An 18,296-nucleotide genomic window follows, 5' to 3' on the forward strand; every position below is an offset into this window, starting at 1 on the left:
TCCATTTTAACGGTGTTGTAGTATGGTACTCAGCATTTTCAGCAACTTCTTTAACCTCGCCCATATTGCCATAATGCCATCCATCAAGTTTTACGTTCATCCTTGTTTCTCTCCCTCTCTAGAACACAACGGATATCAAAAGATACCTTCTTTTAGTAAGGGCAAAATGAGGTTGGACCCATTAATATATTGCTTTATATGATCATATCAAACTGTTTTCATGTTAAATCCACCTTGCTGCACATACAAATAAGGAAAGAAGACGGAAAGAAGACAAACTTAAACATACGCGATAACACACTAGATGTTCAAGTTGATGTAATCACAAACTGTCAACGGCGGGGGAGCTAGCAGAAGCCTAATGTGCAAAGGGCCTGGAGAAAATAAGAGAACTTGCAAAAGCAGCTATCCTTTAACAGACATCGATCGGTAGAGACTTAGCGCCAAAACATCTGGGAACTGCTGCTGAAACTTTGTGTTCATGGTGCAAAATAGAGCTGAAACCCCACAAAAAGATAGATTAAGAAAAAAAAAATGAAAAGAAAAAGGAACATCCATGAAGATGCAAACATAAATGGAAAAATCAACATTATAGGGGATGCTCACTGCAACAAGATTACCCTCATTCAAATAGGCCTAACTGTCGAAATTAAGTCGAATAGGTTGACTTCCATCATCCTCAGGCTGGGATTGAGATGCTGTAAGCTTTGCCCTCCTGTAGCTTCTTGACTTTTTAAGGATTTCATCAAAATCTCTATTTTTCTGGGCAGTAATTCTTTTCAATGGAGTAATTCTGCTCAATGGAAAGCATCAAAGACAGTCATATATTCGAAATCTCAGATAGCTCAAAAAATAGTTAAAGATAAATTGTTGAACTGAAGTTCAGCCACCAGTCCAACCACTATAATTTTTGACCAAAGTATGGAGAAAATTCCAAAAGTGTATCATATATTCAAATTTCAAAATTCAAGTAAACAACTTACAAACAAACAAATGAAAGACGAAAACGCAGTGAAAGAAACAGAGCTTCAACTTCCGAAGATTAACTTACTGTGATTTTATACTACTACCACCGTTTCCCATCACTTTTCGTTCATGAGATTCTGGAGGGAGGAAAAAAAAGAGGTTAATCTCTAAACAAATGTGTAAAGATTGTATTCATAAATCCATTATAGTTCACGTTATCAGGTATGTATCTCTACAAAGCGCGAAAGGGTTATAGTCCAACCTTTCATAGGAGTGATGAATTAAAAAAAAAATGTTTATCAAATAAAAAGAAAAGGAATATATACATATACAAGGAAAAAAAACAGAAAACCCTCAAATCATGTGAACTTTGGCATCTTGATGACCTAGGCACAAATATATGAAAGGTATGATAGGCTACAAGGCACATGCTTCAGGGATGTAGAATATGTAGTAATACGATTAGCAACTTGGACGCCTGATTAAGAACTATATCAGTCACGTAGATTTAGATGTCTCATGGTTATGAAGCTGTTGTACGCAAGGAGTTTGATTTGTTGGATGCTTTTACTAACTACCAAGACAGGGACAACAAATCTTTGGAGGAGCCTTAGCTTGAACGAAATGACAAGGTCCTGAATTTTAAAGGAACAAGCCCAATACAAGCAGACATCTTAGATTAGTGATGGTAGCCACAAAACAAAAAATGACATATATTGATATATGACAAGTTAATTAGGTTCCAGAGCACTGATGATAATCAGAAATGTCATAACTTGAACTGGATTTTAATGATGGTACTACTAAAGTCAACACAAGGTACTCAAGTAAATAGTCAACAATGATTTTTAGCAAGGCTACTCTAAATAGATTCCACGGAAACTATGAATCAGAGCTGCGTTAATAATTCAAAACAAAAAAGAAAGAAAAGAAAAACTTATGGCTATGCATTTGAAAAAAGGTGTTCAATTTTTAGCAAGTGAACATGGCAAGGCTATGTTTGTAGTAGACCAGTAGAGTCTCTTAGCTAAAGAAAAACCACATAAATAAACAAATACAACCAAAAGGGGGAACGAAAGAAAGAAATAGAACCAGTCAGTAGCAAGGAATTAAAATTAGCATCTTGACAAGTAAACCTCAAGGAAAGACTTTGGAAGAAGGGTCAGCCTGTTAGATTGGTAAAGATCCCATATTTGTTTATCGATCCAAACCTGCATGCTGTCTATCAATCCAAATTAAGTAATTAACCTAGCAGGCATAGTAAGGTTCTACTTTGATCTTATACAGCATTTAATGAACTTGGTAAGTCAGTTTTGAGTTTCAACTTTTGCAGTTTACTAAATGGATGATGAAAGAATTGTTGGACGGTTGGACCTGTAAGCTCGAGAATCTAAATACTCTCAAGATACCACACATGGGAACTAATTCTTGGAATAGAGAGCAGCAAAAAAGTACAAAGAGATGACATTTTGCACTAACTAAAATATAACGAATCACAGAGGAATTCATAGGGAGGTCATGATTTACCATTTCCTGATGAGTTCAGAAGCATCTCATTTTCCCCGTCAGAGTGGTCAGATGAGGATGAAGTATCTGAAGGACTCAAGGTGCTGGTGTCTGAATTAGATTCGTCATCTTCAGAACTCTCCGTACTACTTTCAATGACATTTCTGTTTGGAGCAGCTAACGAGCTCTTTTGATTATGAGAAATTACAATCATGTCCTCCGTTTCACTAGGTTTTTTTACCTTTGAAGAATTTTGAACTTTAGCACCAGAGGAATAATGGATCTGTACCGCAGATGCAGGTTTAATGTCCTTAGAAGAATCATCTCTGGAAGTGAATGAAGCATTCTCACTAGAAGAAGGTTTCCGTTTTCTCTGCTGAAACTGGAAAGCATCAGAGGTGACATCCTTGACACTCTTTGCATGCCCCTGATTGTTAACTAAACTGTGGGACTTCTCCAAGTCAGATGCAGTAGATGCCAAATGCACATCAAGTTCTCTGGCAGGAGCAGGAGCAGGAGGGAGTAGGAGCAGGAGCAGGGCAGGGTTGTCGTTTTTATGCACAAAGTAATCAATAAACTCAATCTTATTACCATTGTTTACTGCTTCCGGTATCATGTCAGATAGTTCGTTTACAGAACTATCTTTTTTTGGTTTCGACTTTCTGATTTTCTTCAATGCTGCTGTTTCTTCCTTGTTTTCTTTTGTTGAAAGGGAAGGGTCTTCAGTTATTGCAACTTCTTGTTTAATCACTGTGTCCAGAATGGAATTTGGAGTAGAAGATGAAGGTTTAACTGAATTCCGTTTCACCTTATGTACGGTCTCTTGGACCCTGACGACCTGAGATAGCTGCAAAGAGTCATCACCGTGTCCACCACCATTTTCTGCTTCTGGCATTACGCTGGACAACTGATTTACAGAACTATCTTTTTTCGTTTTTGACTTTCTTATCTTCTTCGAACTTGCTTTCTCCTCTTCCTTTTTTTCTTTGGTTGTAATGGAAGGATATTCAGTTTGAGCAACTTGCTGTTTCAACCCTGGGTCCAGAATGGTAGGTGAAGTAGAAGTTGAAACCAAAGTTGACTTATTTTTTACCGTATCTGTGGTCTCTTGAACCCTAACGGCCTGAGTTAGCTGCAGAAAGTCATCCTCATGTCGACTTCCCAGCCCATCTTGATTATCAGCGGCAAACACCAAGCCATCTAAACTTGTCAATGTTGATGCTTTCAGCACTTCAGTTTGGGAGAAACTGTTATCCCCTTTCTTAGTTTCAATACCAGGATCATCCTGAAGAAAAGCTTTATCTGGTTCAGACACTGACTGAACGGCACCTGCGGCACTTTCGACATGCTCTTTCACACGCTTTACACCTGAAGTTGAAATATTACTCTTTGCATTAGAAGTCTTAATTTTCTTTGACTTTGACTTCTGTTTTCTTTTCTCAGTGGGAGCTTGAGTCTCCGTAGTGCGAGCAGCATCAAAAGATTTAGAAGAGCCTTCTATATCTTTGATGTTTGTATTTTCTGCATCTGTAACCATCTTAGGACCTCCATTCTGTAACAAGGCTTTTCCCACTTCAGTCTTATCAGTTTCTTTGGAGCCAATACAGTCATCACCCTTTCCATCTACTAAAACAGCGTAATGATCACCATCATGTGATTTCTCATGGCTAGAAATTAAAGAAATGCTATCTTTAGCAACATTTGCAAGTACGTGGCTCTTTGCATCAGCATCCTTATTTTTCTTTGCTTTCTTTCTTCTTTTATTTTCAGGATCCTCAGCCTCAATTATTCCAGCAGCATCCATAAGATTAGAAGAACCACCCCCATCTTTAGAGTTTGTTTCTGCTTCATTTGCACTCTCAATCCGGTGTTTCCTAGACTTTTTTGTTTTTCTTCCTCCAAATTCCACTCTTTTTTCTGCACCATCTACTACAGCTTCCAACTTGCTGCCCCCAGCTCCACCAGTATCGGCACTTGGAACTTCGTTTGCTGCAGAGATACCATGAGGCCCACCCAACGGTAAGCACGGGATTGAATTCCCCTCACCTATTTCTTTGAACGGACTGCAGTGAATTTCCTTGTCCAGGAATTCACCAGAGTTTAGAGGTGTGTTGTGTGGAGAAATTGTTGCATCAGCTTCTTTTGACAAATCTTTGTGACTGTTTCCCGATTCTTCCTTATAACTCTCTTTCCTAACATTATTGCCCAGAGAATTCACTATGGAATCCATTTTTTCTAGATTAGCTGTCGAGTTACTTTTCTTTTTACTCTCTCCACTAACTAAACTGTGTGAAGATGAAGATTTATGATGTTCATTATCTAGAAACTTCCCTCCTAGGCTTTCGTCATTTGGCATTCCTTCACCCATAATCCCTGGACCCAAAAAAGGCACAAGCTTGTCCACAAATCCACTGCTTCCAACTTGAGGCACTGATGAATCATCGAGACCCGGAACAGGAACTTTTAGGGATATATGATTAGTACAAATGTTATTTCTTTCAGCTTGGGCTGAAGGGTCACGAACGCTTTCTGACTGGATAATAGCATGACAGGAAGCAGCATCAACATGGAGAAACCAACTTTTCTTAACACCAGTAAATGCACTTTTTAAAAGCATCTGATTTGAGAGGTGGTAAAAACACCCGTTCCGCCTAACCTGCATGCAATACGAAACAGTGATAAATAACAGTAGAATATTTTTTAACCGATATTATAATCATCGTAATGTGTAGGATAGTAACATACCTTCAATGAATGAATTGTGATCTCTCCAATCTTAGGAAAGCAACGAGGATGCTCAATCAATAATTTCTCTATAGATCAAAAGCAGGACCCAAATAATATAAAATCAACGGAAAATTAAAAATTAAATCAAACAATATCCACAGATTAATAATGGGAAATTTCTTACGTTTGAAATCGCCGACGGTATCGTCGTCAGTGACCATCATAACGAGATGGGTATCGAGATTGGTGTCTATGAATACTGTATGAGCTGCTGCTGCTGCTGCTCTTGCACTTGTTGTAGCTTGAGAATCAAACATTTGCATTGCCATTTAGTTGATGATGATGAGAGAAGTGAGTGAGGTTTTGGGTTTAAGGAGTAAGAAAAGGAGGCCAGAGAAGGCGCATCTGAAATTGGGATTTTGCTGCAAAACAAAATTAATCGGGCTTGATTAGCCGAATAAAGCCCATACTTTTGTCGAATGGGCCCAGCGTAAGAAGTACGCCGGGTCCAAACGTCAAATCCATTTATCCGTGTCGAACAATCCAGAACACTTGATCTACAAACGTATCCACGTCAAACCAACAAAACGAAGCCAGTAGAAACCAGACACGTATCTCTTACTACATCCCAACCGTCCAATCTTCCAAGCTGGCACAATCGAGGGTCCATTAAAATTTTAGCTAATAGAGGAAAAGACTTAAAAGTCGCCGGCTTAACAAACTTTGGCATATATAACGACCCACTCGAACAAAGAGGGCAGAACCAAATCTAACAACACACACAAACTGAGCGATGAGAAAGTGGACCATTCCTTCCACACTTGTTCTCTTACTTCTTCTCTCTCAAATTCCAGATCAAGGGTATGTTATGATGATTATTATTATAGTTTAACGAGATTTAATTATCCGCATTATGATCGAGTTTAGATTTTGTCGTGTAATTACCAATCAACTAATAATTTGAATATATGATTTAGATCTGCTAGAGATTTTGCATTATTAAATAATAATAAAAAAATGATGACATCTGGATAGGTCGTAAGTTACAAGCTAATGCGGAAGAAAGTGAATCTGAGGAGATAGTAGATTCCCCAAAGGTTGAAGAGAAGTTTGGTGCTATACCAAGTGGACTCTCTACTGATTCCGATGTCGCCAAGAGGTTTGTATATATACTTAATAGTCTTTTTTTTTAATTTTTTTTTTATCATTGAATTATTTAATTTTTGGTACAGAGAGGCAGAGTCGATTTCGAGGAAATCTCTGCGTAGTAGCGCAGAGAAGTTTGAGTTCCAAGCTGAAGTTTCTCGGCTTATGGACATTATTATCAACTCTCTGTATAGTAACAAAGACATTTTCTTGAGGGAGCTAATCTCCAATGCTTCTGATGTGAGTGAATCTATATTGTCTATACTGCATTGCTAGCTGGAAGTATGGATACTGTTGTTTTATTAATTGAAGTTGGAACATTTTTCAGGCATTGGATAAGATTAGGTTCCTTGCATTGACCGATAAAGAGGTTCTTGGAGAAGGTGATGATGCTAAACTTGAGATCCAGGTAACTATTGAGTTTAACCCCAATGTTTTGACTGTAGAATTTGAGGACTGTATCATGAACAAGAATGTAACATTTTACAATATCATGGACTAATGTAGATAAAATTAGACAAGGATAAGAAAATCATTTCTATCCGTGATCGCGGTATTGGAATGACGAAGGAGGATCTTATCAAGAACTTGGGAACCATTGCAAAGTCTGGAACTTCAGGTATATATAACTAATCACCCTCAATATCTATTTTTCTTTTTTAACTGAATGTAAATTGACAATTTGCAATATTCTTTCTTTGATGCAGCCTTTGTTGAGAAGATGCAGACAGGAGGTGATCTTAACCTCATTGGACAATTTGGAGTTGGATTTTATTCAGTATATTTGGTTGCTGACTATGTCGAAGTAATCAGCAAGCATAACGATGACATACAGTAGGACTTTCTCTTCATCTAAGCTTCTGTGAAGTTTTTCTAAACTTCTTCTGTGGTTTTGTAGCAATGTTACTGATTATGTTTTCTGTTTTTGGACTTTTAGGTATGTATGGGAGTCCAAAGCTGATGGAGCATTTGCCATCTCTGAGGATTCATGGAACGAACCACTTGGACGTGGAACTGAGATTAGGTTGCATCTCAGAGAAGAAGCTGGGGAATACTTGGAGGAGGATAAATTGAAAGTGAGTAGCAGCTGGACCCATTTATTGTCATGTTGTACTTTCCCTCTGAGCCCTTGTCTATCTGGCTGAAACTATAGCCATGGATATGATATATCTGAACTAAAATCCCAGGAGATCAGGCGTTGTATCTCCAAATTGATATACTCATTCAGAATCACAAATAAGTAAAAGATAGTCACCCTATACTGGTAGTGATAAACAGTTCCCTAAATAATATCTTAAGTCTCAGATACTGAAATGTTGCATAAGATAAGTTTCGCTTGGACATTCTTGTCAATGCTGTCAGGATTGCATCTACATTAGATACACTTTTGTGCTTCAATTTACAGTATTGGACCTCCAAATATTCAGTTAGAGCGACTCTTCTGATTGCAGGAGCTGGTTAAAAAGTATTCTGAGTTCATCAATTTCCCCATATCTCTTTGGGCAACCAAGGAGGTGGATGTGGAAGTTCCTGCAGATGAAGATGAATCAAGTGAAGAGGATACAAGTAGGTGTAATTAGAATGGTAGTTTATCTGCTACTCTGTATAAATGTTGTATCTTACATGTACTAAAATTCATGTTCTCTTGCCCAATACAAACAGATGAAAAAACCTCCTCGGAAGAAGAAGAAGAAGTAGAAGAGGAAGAAGGTGAGAAAAAGCCCAAGACAAAAACCATAAAGGAGAAAACCCAAGAATGGGAAGTTTTGAATGATGTGAAGGCTATTTGGCTGCGTAGTCCAAAGGAGGTGACCGAAGAGGAGTATACAAAGTTTTATCGCTCTCTTTCCAAGGTGACTTGTCAAATCTCATGATCACAGAATATATTTTGCAGTCTATCATACTGAGCCCCTGGATTCCTACTTCATGATCTCATCTTTCTAACAGGATTTTAGCGAAGAGAAGCCTTTAGCTTGGAGTCATTTTACTGCTGAAGGTGACGTGGAGTTCAAAGCTGTTCTATATGTGCCTCCTAAGGCTCCTCATGATCTTTATGAGAGTTATTACAACTCCAACAAGTCTAACTTGAAGCTATACGTAAGAAGGGTCTTCATTTCTGATGAGTTTGATGAGCTGCTACCCAAGTACCTTAACTTTTTGAAGGTAGTTGTTAGGATATTATGTTATCTTGAACGAAGATGATATTCAGAAATATGGGCTTGTGAGTTTGGTTCTGACGAAGGTAAAGAGCTCATAATTTGTTTCCTTTTCCATGCAGGGTTTGGTTGATTCTGATACCTTACCACTAAATGTATCACGTGAGATGCTTCAGCAGCACGGCAGTCTGAAAACAATTAAGAAGAAACTCATCCGCAAGGCTCTCGATATGATCCGTCGAATTGCTGAGGAAGATCCAGACGAGTCCAATGACAAAGAAAAAACAGGTAAGATTAAGATTTCACAATAAAATGAATATGTTTTCTTTTCCATGTATATGTTAATTCTGAAGTACTGTGTGCATACTAGCTTAGTTTTGTTGTGCTTCCAATTTTTACTTAGTTCATTGCTGCAATGTGATGTTGCCACCAATTGAATCTTTGAATAAAGCTTCTTTTAGTGATCAGAGTGACTTGTTTATTTTATTCTATCTTTATGGATATATGATGGATGTGAATTTGACTGTCGATTAGATGTTGAGGCCAGTGACAAAGATGAGAAGAAGGGTCAATACACTAAGTTCTGGAACGAGTTTGGGAAGTCGGTAAAACTTGGTATTATTGAGGACGCATCTAATAGAAATCGCTTGGCAAAGCTTCTAAGATTTGAAAGGTAAAGTTGAAATTTACAAGTGATTTTTTCCCATCCATGTCAAGCATTCTTCTTATGAACCTATCTATTACCTTGCAGTTCAAAATCTGATGGTAAACTAGTCTCGTTAGATCAATACATCTCAAGAATGAAATCAGGGCAGAAGGACATTTTTTACATCACTGGAACCAGCAAAGAACAATTAGAAAAGTCACCATTCCTAGAGAGGCTTACAAGGAAAAACTATGAGGTATGTATCAAATGTCAAACATTTTTGTCAGGGAACTATTTCTTTGTAAGAGTGAGTGATTGCTGAAGCTTCTTGAGCAAAACAAGCCTCAGTGTTCCTAGATGTTAACGTTTTCTAAACCAAGTTTGTCTTTTGTTTTTTGGCTTCCAGGTGATTTTCTTCACTGATCCAGTTGACGAGTATTTGATGCAATACCTGATGGAGTACGAAGACAAGAAGTTCCAAAATGTGTCCAAAGAAGGAGTTAAACTTGGGAAGGACTCCAAGGACAAGGAACTTAAGGAGTCTTTCAAGGATCTGACCAAGTGGTGGAAAGATGCTCTTGTCAGTGAGAATGTTGATTCTGTAAAAATAAGTAACCGTTTGGACAACAGCCCTTGTGTTGTGGTGACTTCAAAGTATGGGTGGAGCGCCAATATGGAGAGGATCATGCAATCACAGACACTGTCAGATGCCAATAAGCAAGCTTATATGCGTGGCAAGAGGGTGCTCGAGATAAACCCAAGGCACCCAATCATCAAAGAGCTCCGGGAGAGAGTTGTCAAAGACGCTGAGGTATTTCTTTAGTGTTTCTTAATTATATCATTGATGTTGTACATTATATCGGCTGTGTCATGTGCTAGCTTATTTTCACTGTTGTACATGTGATCATTGATTCTCTATTGCAGGATGAGACTGTAAAGCAGACAGCACGACTAATGTATCAGACAGCTCTTATGGAGAGTGGTTTCGTACTTAATGACCCTAAGGAATTTGCTTCCAGTATATACAACTCAGTTAAGGCAAGCTTGAATGTTGACCCCGATGCAGGAGTAGAAGAGGAAGATGACACGGAAGAAGCCGAGGTTCAGACTGATGTAAAAGAAGAAGAAACCGCTTCAAAGGGAGCTGATGAAGACGCCACTGCTAGAGACTTTGAGACAGAGCCATCCAAGGATGAGTTGTAGGCTACCTTGAAAGTAATGACCCTAGTCAAAGGAAGTTTATTTCTTTGGCGACTCTGGCCCCCGTGTAAGAGAAACCCAAAAGGGTGCATCCTGCATTTTGTCTGGTACAAACAAATCACTGGTGTACGTGAAATTATTGTAAGAATAGTCCCTGGAATTTTGGCTTTTCAGAGTAGATGATTGAAGTTGAGGAGAATCTAGTCTCTAGTCCATTTTAAATGGAGCTGTTTTTCAAATATCAGTTTAGTTTACTGTGGTAAAGTGAGGTTGGTTCTGTTAACATGGTGGGTGTGCCTGCAATGTACAAGATAATTAGGCTTTGAGTTCTGCTCGTTTGGGCGGGTTGTCACTGTGCAAAACGAGCCAGCCCGATCTTCAAGCATTTTGACTTGCGTAAAATGAAACATACGATACAAATTGATTTAAATGTAAGTAACAAAACTGCTGGTCAAAGCATAATTAACGATAGGGGGGCCAATGGCATGAATTTAGCAATGTTCAATTGTTCATTAGAATCGTTCCAGCACTGGTTACCAAGTTTTATGAGCAATTCTGTTGCATCAGATCAAATCAGAGCGAAACATCTCAACTAATCTATCTAATAAAAAGGAATGGCGAAACATCTCAACTAATCTATCTAATAAAAAGGAATGGTGTTATAATGCGTTTCCAATGTGACAGTTGACAATTTATTTAACAATTTTCATCACCAACGCGTTGTCAAAATATCGTTTTGATTTTAACAATTGTCAAATCTGGAACCAAAATGGTGAAGAATATAAAAATGTCTCGCACGGGACAACTTGACTCGTCCAAGAGTGGGATGAGACTATTTTTGCTGTCCATCATTTTTTTGTTTTTTTTAATAAAAAATTCAAATCTGGAGCCAAAATAGAAATGTCTCGCATGGGACAACTTGACCCATCCCACTCTTGGGTCGTCCAGATTTTTTTTCGTTTTTTTTTAATAAAAAATTCCAAATGGTTCGATTTTGTACCGTTGGGCTTTTGTAATTTGGCACGGGACAACTATTCCCGTCCAAAATTAAAAAGCTAATTTTGCCCAAAATACGTTGGTTCTTCCTTCGTTTTAGAAATTTTGAAGTACAAAAACTATTGAGGTGTCACAACGAAAAATGGAAATGGGTTGATGATGTTCTAATCTATCTAATAAAAAGGAATAGTGTGGGCCATCCAATAATTGCCAGCAAATTGTGACACGGCGGAATTTAGCTGGTTAAGGGTGGTATATCCAGTTTGCTATCATAGTTCAACATCCAATTTATTTTTTTAATGGGACAATACACTATTTGAAAAATGCATCTTATATGAATGAACTGTTTCTTGATGGTATATGAAGGGGTCTAATGGAAAAATAAGCCGGTAAAATATAATAGACACATGGTGCTCTTTCGCATTTAAAGAGCGAGTACAGTATTGCCGCCAAGGAACCCAATAAGTGCATTTTTTTTTTCCAAGAGATAGAAAGTGGAATATCTGCAGAGTGCAGATTAAGGTTTCTGTTGCTTATAATTCCTTTTTCGCAATGTAGAAAAACTTGTCCAGCCGTATATATGCACATCATGTTTTTTTTTCGATAAACTATATGCACAGCATGTACATGTAAACAACAGTTATTACTTGTGACGAGTTGAAGACTTGATAAAAGCCTGAAAGGTACGGAGTTAACCTGCAAGACTGCACGTATTATGTATAATAGCCATATGAAGGTGAGTAGTGATACCAATGTGGAGGGACGGTACAGAATATCCAAATTTTTTTTGACGGGTAGTTGCCCCTGCCCACCTTGGATCCGCCTGGGATGTCCATTTCACCTGAAACCCACCCGAAACCCGAAAAAACCAAGCACCCAACCTTGTCTGAACCTGACAAAACCCAAACCCGAACTCAAACCGAAATATATAAGGTAGGGTTTGGTCACACTATCTAAATCCGGACCGACCCGACTTGATAATTTGACCCTAAACCTGTTAAAAGGGTTAAAAAGCCTGAAACCATATCCGAACCGAACCCGAACCCAAAATCCAATTGGAGAGGATAAAAATGTCCGACCAAAACCCAAACCCGAACCAGACCCATAATTCCCAACAACTCTATTTTCATTTATTATCTATTTATCTTCAACAATTTTTGGTCTTTTGCTGATTACTATTTAAAAGTGTTGATACTCCTGATAGAAACTGCAACAGAATATCTGGGAGGATACACCACATGGAGACCTGTAGATATATGAGAATATCTACTTTTGCTTGAGATTTTACATATTTGTCCCTAATTTATGATTGTTGGGCTCCTAATAACTCTATTTTGAGGGTGAAAATGATTTTTGTGAATAACAAAACCTATAAATACAATTCTCTATACCTCAAATTTTCCAATTCTAATCATAAACTTAGTTATCATATTCTCTCTACAACTACAAGCAAGTTCTAATTCAAGGATAAATAAAGAAGATTGAGATTAACAAGTGATTTAAATATACTTCAAGAACTTCTCCAAAGTTAATTCAGTTAGTACTTCTTTCACAATTTAAGTTTTCATTATATAATTAGGTACTTATTACTCTCTCCACAAACCCCACTCTCTTGTTATTAAGTAATATATATTATTTGGTTGTAGTGTTTTTTATTTATTTATATTTTTTAGTAAAAAAAAAAAAAGAATGATGATAATGATCCCACAGAATGGGATATGAAAGTGATTCAAATAATCTTGGTGCTCCCCCATTAAATAAAGAATGGGATATTAAGTAATTATATTTATTTATAATTAAGTAATCTTGTCGCCATTGTCAAAAACCATTAGCTCATTCTGCATCAAATGGAATTACTGCTCTTAGAAGTCACGTGGAAAGATGTGTACAAAATATTGCACCCAATGCTAACCAAACTAATTTGTCTAGAAGTAGTATGGGTGAAGTTTCAATCTGGTCATATAATTCAACACAAGAACGCTTTCACACAATCAATTTTTTTGTAATGAGAGAATTTCCTTTCTTAATGGTTGAAGATAAATATTATTCGGAATTTATTAAGGGTGCTTATTTTCCAAATTTCAAAAATATTTCTAGACAAACGCTTAGTAGAGATATTCAAAAAAATGACAAGTCCAAAAAATTGGATATTATTTCATTGTTGAAAAATGCTCCTATAAAGATTTCTCTTACTTCTGATCTTTGGACTTCAATAGCTCAATCTTAATTTATGTGTATCACAACACATTGGATTGACAATGATTGGAAAATTAGCAAAAGAATTATTGCTTATTTTGAGCATCCAGAACCACATAATGGAATATATATTGCTAAAGCTTTGATGGAAAAACTTATTGAGTATGAGATTGTTGGCAAAATTAGCACTATAACTTTGGATAATGCAAGCAATAATATAATAGTGCTGCAGTTGATGAACTTATCCCTAAGTTATTGGATTATTGGAGGACTTACGCCGGAACTTTTCCAGTTCTTTCGGTAATTGCGCGTGATCTATTATGTGTTCCTGTGTCTACAGTTCCTTCCGAGTCTGCTTTTAGTGCAGGTGGAAGAATTATGTCTGAGTACAGGTCACAATTACTTCCAAGTACCTTAGAAGCTTTGGTTTGTTTGAAGAATTGGTGGATAGCCGAAGAAGGAGTACCAAACCAGGCCCAAACCCGATTTTTCGGGTTTTGAATGGGTATCCACAAATTCTTCAAACAAACAAACCAATTCTTCAAACAAATTCGTTGTCGTTTGGTACTCACAACAACCGTTCCGGTCTTTCTCATCCATTCTCAATGGGTTGTGTCAAGTCCTTGCAATAAAGCAAGTCTTTTATCTTGGCTTTCCAAATGGTGTAGTTCTTCCTATTCAAACTCGTCATGCGAGTGTTCACGGAATTGTCCATCTCTACAAGTTATTTAAACTCAAATCTTCTTTTAGGAGTTTGTCAAACACCTTCCGACCAAGATTTGGATAACACCCTAGGTTCATCTAACCAAGGCTCTGATACCACTTGTTGGGGTTAAACACCGATACCAATCGATTCCCCACTACACAGATAACTTGTATTTGAACAATAACCACTCCAATTAACAATCTAAATATTTCCTACAACCAAACTGACATGCCCAACTCACTAAACAACTATTAACAACAGATAATAATGTAAAGCAATAAAAGCAAACCACAACACAAAGATATACCATGGTTTGGCCAATGGTGCCTACTTCCACAAGAGCTAGTCTTTTTATAAATTGGGAATGAAGATTACAATCACTCTTTGTAATCTCTCACCTTACTAGATCACTCCTCTCTCTTTACAGGTTTGTATCTCTGTAAAGGTTATCTCTCAATCTTGATACATTACACCAAATAGGCGTCACAATTTAGGCATCCCAATTTGCTTCACAAAAATTTATGACGCCATTTTGGCATCAGTAATTTGTGACGACATTTTGGCGTCAGTAATTTTGTGACGGTATTTTGAATTTGTGACGGCATTTTGGCGTCAGTAATATTGTGACGGTATTTTGAATTTGTGACGACATTTTGGCGTCAGTAATTTTGTGATGGTATTTTGAATTTGTGACGGCATTATGACGTCACAAAATATATTTTAGAAAAAAAAAAATTGGTTGCTATACATCCACCGGTGGATGTATATCAACCAATTATTATTATTATTATTATTATTCGAGATGCAACTAGCTCTAGTCACCACCGGTTGCTATATGAACTAGCCAAGATACAACTCTTTTAAAAAATAGTCCATTCCATAAAATACGCAATCACACCGTCAATCCCATTCAAGAATAAAACATTCATTCTATCACTCAAAATGATCAAGTCACTTGTAAACACCAAATACTTCAATTTTCCAAGCGCAAGGAAAATACAAATCACTTGTAAACACCAAGTACTTCATTTATCAAAGCGAAAAAGTACATTACATTATGCTTACAACTAGCTAGAAAGAAAGTCTTCTTATTAGAAAGTGTCCAAGTGGCAATATCAACCACCTCCATCCTTCAAGGTCGGCAACAAACAAATGCCACATGCATTACCTGTTTCATTTAACAAAAGAGTTTAGATAGACTTCTACCTTAAAATGTAATGAGAGATATATACACCAATAGGTTCACTTATACTAATTAAAAATAAGTGACATAGTTTCTAGTCTACCAAATTAGTAACATAGCAAGAAGGTAACCATGCCACTAGGATATCAAAGAAGCTATAGGCCATTACTATTTGACAACACAACACTAATACACAGTAAAGCACCTATGGGAGCCTCTTTATCCCTAGAAGCTATATGAACAACAAGGTGACATATATACAACTAAACGGGTACTGCCTCTACCTTCTAGTATATAGCCTGGTGTCATAAGACATGGAAACTGACTTACATTAATAAGATGGTGTATCACACAATTTAATTTGCTTTTTCTTGTTCATTTTTTATCCTTAAAACAAAATTTCATGGAGACACACAAAGATCACACAAAGAATGTCCTAAACTACCATTGCCCCTTGCACCCTCCACGGTTAACTTGAGCACTAGTTACAGATTATGTGGTCCGCTAGCAGAGACCATGGGAACCCCAAAGTAAAGCAGAAACTTAGCAAAAAACTAAGCATAGAAGTAGCAACTACTAACTACAATTATCTAGCAACAGAAACCTGAGAAAAAACAATGTGTTTGCAACTAGCCATATATATCACCATACAAAACATTGCCTACCTCTCGACTTGCATGATTTCCAATATATACAATAACATTCAACTCAGGGAGCCACTTCTTAAACTCTTTCGCCCAGTTGGACAAAGTCGACAGTGGTACAACAACAAGAAAAGGCCCATGGATTTGTTGAGCATTCTGCAGAAAATTCAAAAGAAGATATTCTTGAGAAAAAGAGGGTATAACTAAAGGTTAAAAACCATATCATAAAGAACCAAAAGATCGTACCTGAAGAAAACCTAGCATGGAAACAGAATGAACAGTTTTGCCAAAACCCATCTCATCAGCAAGAATTACATTTGTATCATTCCTCCAACTGTCACAAACAAACCACTGATTACCATATTACTAAGGATGTTGCTAATTACCTATACATCACTCTTGAAAGGTGGATATAGCATACCTGTTAACTAGAAAGTTTAAGCTCTCAAGCTGATAATCTCAAAGTTTTCCTCCTTTCAACAATTTAGGCTGTTCATCAAGCTTTCGAAGACTAGCTAAACAGTAGCGGAAAAGAAATTTAAAAAGAAAATTATGACAGAACTTGAAGGAATCTTTAAGGACATAATATACTTAGAAAGCTGAGTTGCAACACTCAAAAGATGACTACAAAAATTGTAAAGATAAGCTGAGCTATGCAGTCAAAAGCTGAAAGTGCCACTAGGCACACTAGCAACTCAGCAGTGACACGCTCAGAACTTGAGGTGCAGATCGACCCAGTCCATTCACACAATCAACTTTTTTTCCTAGAAAATCTTCCTTTCATAGTTTATGTTCGAGGAACTCTCACTATCTTGCAATAATGATTGAAAATCTCAAAATGAAAAACCTCAAATAACTTTTCAACAACTAGAAGCATGATTCGTATATGCGTCCAAACTCAAAACTAACCAGACTCAATAATCTTTTGCAAAAATAAAAATAAAAAAAAAAAAAAATAAAAAAATATATATATATATATATATATATATATATATATATATATATATATATATATATATATATATATATATATACTTTAAAGTTGTACAATATAATATCTACACATACGAAGTAAAACATATTGAAGTAAACATCTAGGTATTATTGAGGCTAGCATTCGAGTGTAACTAGTTGCCATGAGTGAATGGTGGAGAGTTGGATTATGTCTAGCAACAACTTCAAACCCCTACTCCCTAGACACATATGACATTTTCCCCTGGTTTAGTTAAAGGAGTTAATGTGAATAGACACAAAAACTGTTTTAAGGTAACCTATCCGTGCAAAGAGGAAACACAAAATCAGCAGAATAAGATTAGAAAACAAAAACTTGTACTGTGTTATATATAACGCCTATACCAACTGATCTGATATATAGCAATGTCTTTTTATAGGTATAGAAAAAACTAAACAAGGCAATGCAGGAAACTTGATTCCTTAAGACAATTAAAATACAAATGGACAAAACATACAAGAGATGCAAAATAGAAAAGAAATGAAAAAGATAACGATAATTTGATGATAATTATTCATTCAAAACCCGAGAGATGCAAATAGAAAAGTAACAAGATTGGTTTGCTCCATATTCGATATCGATGATCCGATGATAACCATGATAAATAGGAATGTAAAAACAAGTACTATGGTCCGAAAAAAAAGTTAGCCAAGTCCATTATTTGTTTCATGAATGGATTGAATATTTGAGATTCCACTTAATACTTGCAAAGACATATAACGCAAGCAGAATACTCATTTAAGCCATTAGGTGAAATCTTGCCCAATGTTACTCAGAGAACCGTCTCTTCAAAAAAAATCTCGATCTGCTGTAATACTTTAATTATGTTACCACTCTAAATATCTTTACGCAATTAATTTGTTGTCAACCGTCCACTAAGAAAGTATAGATCATCATATATCATGGAATATCACAAGAGATGTAATTTATGGTAGCCACACTTCTTATATGCTGGATTGCTAGCCTAGCATGAACATTTCATTAACTACTGTATACATGTATGTCTCAGTTCTCAATTCATTCTCAGGAAACTTCTTTCCCCCTTTTCAGAAAGTGTGAGAAAACTAATACCGTTATCATGAAAATAGTACCTGTTTGTGTCCGAAGAAGTAATCCTCCCTTGCAGGGAGAATCCATGATTTCCAGTTCAGAATGACAAATCTCTGTAAGACCCCTTTCATAGGGAATAATGGTTGCATTGTTCCTTGCTTC

The 18,296-nt window shown here is 36.7% G+C and overlaps 2 protein-coding genes and 1 long non-coding RNA gene across 5 annotated transcripts; 1 reads left to right on the forward strand and 2 right to left on the reverse strand.

The window, feature by feature from the left end:
* Positions 1-172: 172 nt before the first annotated feature.
* On the reverse strand, positions 173-5,624 carry LOC147519996 (uncharacterized). 2 transcript variants are annotated; one of them, XM_086591503.1, is made up of 6 exons: positions 5,384-5,624; positions 5,218-5,285; positions 2,494-5,128; positions 1,052-1,103; positions 607-793; positions 173-497 (listed from the first exon to the last, which is right to left on the reverse strand). In XM_086591503.1, the coding sequence occupies exons 1-5, from the start codon at positions 5,526-5,528 to the stop codon at positions 637-639; spliced, it is 3,057 nt and encodes a 1,018-aa protein (XP_086447629.1). In that variant the 5' UTR covers positions 5,529-5,624; the 3' UTR covers positions 173-497; positions 607-636. The 2 variants fall into 2 exon arrangements, with proteins under 2 accessions (XP_086447629.1, XP_086447628.1); XM_086591502.1 differs by having other exon boundaries at positions 621-793; positions 5,384-5,623.
* A 280-nt stretch (positions 5,625-5,904) lies between these two features.
* Positions 5,905-10,611, forward strand: SHD (Chaperone protein htpG family protein). 2 transcript variants are annotated; one of them, XM_086591505.1, is made up of 15 exons: positions 5,905-6,057; positions 6,233-6,358; positions 6,432-6,585; positions 6,674-6,754; positions 6,853-6,964; positions 7,053-7,179; positions 7,283-7,421; positions 7,797-7,911; positions 8,008-8,198; positions 8,293-8,508; positions 8,624-8,789; positions 9,036-9,174; positions 9,253-9,403; positions 9,554-9,958; positions 10,072-10,611. In XM_086591505.1, exons 1-15 carry the CDS (start codon positions 5,993-5,995, stop codon positions 10,348-10,350), a joined length of 2,466 nt encoding a protein of 821 aa, XP_086447631.1. In that variant the 5' UTR covers positions 5,905-5,992; the 3' UTR covers positions 10,351-10,611. The 2 variants fall into 2 exon arrangements, with proteins under 2 accessions (XP_086447631.1, XP_086447632.1); XM_086591506.1 differs by having other exon boundaries at positions 5,910-6,060; positions 6,235-6,358.
* A 4,563-nt stretch (positions 10,612-15,174) lies between these two features.
* LOC147519998 (uncharacterized) lies at positions 15,175-18,296 on the reverse strand. Its single transcript, XR_015214343.1, has 5 exons — positions 18,176-18,296; positions 16,494-16,587; positions 16,319-16,406; positions 16,094-16,228; positions 15,175-15,413 (listed from the first exon to the last, which is right to left on the reverse strand). It is a non-coding gene; the product is annotated as an uncharacterized LOC147519998 (long non-coding RNA).

This window comes from Coptis chinensis, chromosome 2, assembly GCF_015680905.1.
Source record: "Coptis chinensis isolate HL-2020 chromosome 2, ASM1568090v1, whole genome shotgun sequence".
Classification (NCBI taxonomy): Eukaryota; Viridiplantae; Streptophyta; class Magnoliopsida; order Ranunculales; family Ranunculaceae; genus Coptis; species Coptis chinensis.